Source organism: Mus pahari, chromosome 1 (assembly GCF_900095145.1).
Source record: "Mus pahari chromosome 1, PAHARI_EIJ_v1.1, whole genome shotgun sequence".
Lineage (NCBI taxonomy): Eukaryota > Metazoa > Chordata > Mammalia > Rodentia > Muridae > Mus > Mus pahari.
Window position 1 is genome coordinate 75,375,255 of NC_034590.1, and position 2,549 is coordinate 75,377,803.

The window sequence follows — 2,549 nt, forward strand, 5'->3', positions numbered from 1 at the left end:
CTTGGGTCACTTCTCCAGCCATGCCCTTTGTAGCACACACCTTGTCTTCTAATCTCCAGCTTCAGCTGCCTGTACTTCACTGCTGCTGCTGTTCTTGGTGGTCATCTCATGGTACTGGCATCTCCAAAATGCTGCTGTGACCCCTTCACTCCTGGGCCATCAATTGCAACTGAGGCTGCACCTTCACCAATGGCCTTCCATGTCCTCTCACACTGCTTCCATGGCCTCAGCTGCTCTGCATGACCCCTTCATGCCTTCAAAACATGAATAACTCTTACATATTACCAAGTCCAGCCACAGCTCCTTTCTCTGTGATAACTCCAGCTGTGTTGACACAAAATTAGCCGGTACAGATGCCTTGGCATTGTTTTAACCTTAGAGGTCCTTTGCCTTGTGCTTTTAGGGGCTTCCTGTGTTTGCAAACATGTGTGTCTCTACATCTGTACATGTATCTCATGCTTTTTCTTCAATGCATTCGTTTTCTCCTGTTTTGAGTCATTTGTTTTCTCTTATTTTGTTTGTTTTCTCTTATTCTTATTCTTACTCCTTAGATGACTATTTTCTAAAAGAAAACAGAAAGGGAATGGATCTGGGTGGATCGGGAAAGAGGAAGGAACTGAGAGTAGTTGGGGTAAGGGAAAGTAATAGGAATATATTGTATGTAAAAATCTATTTCAAAAAATAAAATCATAGTTAAGTTTGATGCAAGATAATAAAATCAAACGAGTTTGTAATGTTTACTGATCCTTTATTTGTCTATAATGTCATTTCAAAATAAATTTTATTTCAATTCCAAAAGTAAATAATAAAAATGTTAGTAAGATCTGCTGAGGAGTTGTACACAGCAGGAAGCAGGGACAAGACACATTAAGGCAGAATCCAGAGCTTTGACATGTAAAAGCACACAAACAAGAAACTAGAAAGTTCTTAAACTACTGAAGTTACATTTATCCATTAAGTGACATATATAGTTATGACTTAGCAAGTTTGTCTCACATAGGCCACAGATACTTCCAAATAACTCCAGGATGCAAAACCCTCAGGGTTTGGCTGCAGCAGGAGACTCATTTCCAGCTTTTACTCTTTCACCTGTGGTTGACTTTACCATCTCTTACAGCTCAGCTTCACTCTGTCAGGTCCCATTTCAACATAATTACTTAACACCTTAAATTACATATATGCACTGGAGGTTTTAAGGGACTTAGAAACATACAAGATGCCTTTAAAAACATAATGCTTAGTATGTGGTGTTTGATTACCAACATCTGTCATCTTCTTACAACCTCCTAAGTAGGTTCCGTATTCCCTGCTTGATCTCCCTGGTTCTTACCCCATAAACAATGGGATTCAGAGCAGGGGGAATGAGGTGATGCAGGATATTGAGTAGGATGGGGATGTCCAGGGGAATTCTCTCCCTGGCCAGGTTAGTGATGACCAGCACCAGCAAGACTGTACTGAAGAAGAGGATGAGGATGAAGTGAGAACCACATGTGCTCAGGGCTTTGGCCACAGCTCCCTCTGCTTTGATCCTGAGCACAGCCTTCAGAATGAAAGAATAAGATAGGACAATGAGGATGAGGTCAGAGCCCAGCAGGGTCCAACCTATGACAAACTGGTAGAGTTTGTTAAAAGTGATGTCATCACAGGAGAGTTTGGATACAGACATGTTAGTGCAGATGCAGTTCTTGATAATTCTTGCACAATATCTCAGTTGGGAAGAAAGTATGGGGATGGGCATAGTAAGAATCCCATTTCTGGTTGCTACAAAGATGGCAGCCCTAACCACAAACTGATCAGTGATGATGGATGGGTACTGCAGAGGCTTACAGATGGCCACATAGCGGTCATAGGCCATGACCATGAAGGTGCAGGACTCCATCGTCAGGAAACTGTTCATGACAAACATCTGGAGGAAGCAGGCAGAAAAGCCGATAGATTTATTGTCAAACCAGAAGATGGCCAGGACCTTAGGTATGACAGTGAGGCAGAGCACAATGTCCAGCAGGGACAGAAGGCTGAGCAGGTAGTACATGGGTTCATGCAGAGAGGCCTCCATCCTGATGGTGATGAGAAGGGTGGCATTGGCTCCCATGGCCAGGAGGAAGAGGAGGCTGAGGGGCAGGGATAGCCAATGCTGCCAGGTCTGGTAGTTGGGGAAGCAGATGAGGAGGAAGTCAGGGACCAGGATAGAGGAAGTGTTGCTTTGTGCTTCCATGTGTTGCCTTCTGATCATGACTGACACCAGAAAACCTTGGGGTTAGAAGAGAGATAAATCATCCACACATTATGAATACCCACAAGGAGTTAGCATATAATAGTCGTTATAAAGTAGTAAGAGGGTTCTGTGGATGAAGACACTTGCTGGCAAGCCTAATGACCTGAGTTCAATCCTTGGATCTACATGATGGAAGAAGAGAACTGACTCTCATTGCCCTCCATACATGTGCCATGACATACATGGGAAACATATGATAAATAAATAATTTGAAAATCATAAGAGGTAATCTGACATTGTCCTAGGTACCCATCCATTCTGTTAAAAAGCCACT

General features: G+C 43.0%; 1 protein-coding gene across 1 annotated transcript; it reads right to left on the bottom strand.

The window, feature by feature from the left end:
• Window positions 1-1,276: 1,276 nt before the first annotated feature.
• Window positions 1,277-2,236, bottom strand: LOC110318210 (olfactory receptor 56A4-like). The gene has a single exon (XM_021193055.1). The coding sequence runs from the start codon at window positions 2,231-2,233 to the stop codon at window positions 1,277-1,279; it is 957 nt and encodes a 318-aa protein (XP_021048714.1). The 5' UTR covers window positions 2,234-2,236.
• Between the last annotated feature and the right edge of the window lie 313 nt (window positions 2,237-2,549).

Coding starts and splice junctions, on each gene's coding strand:
- LOC110318210 (XM_021193055.1), bottom strand. CDS start 2,233: ATGATCAGAAGGCAACACATGGAAGCACAAAGCAACACTTCCTCTATC.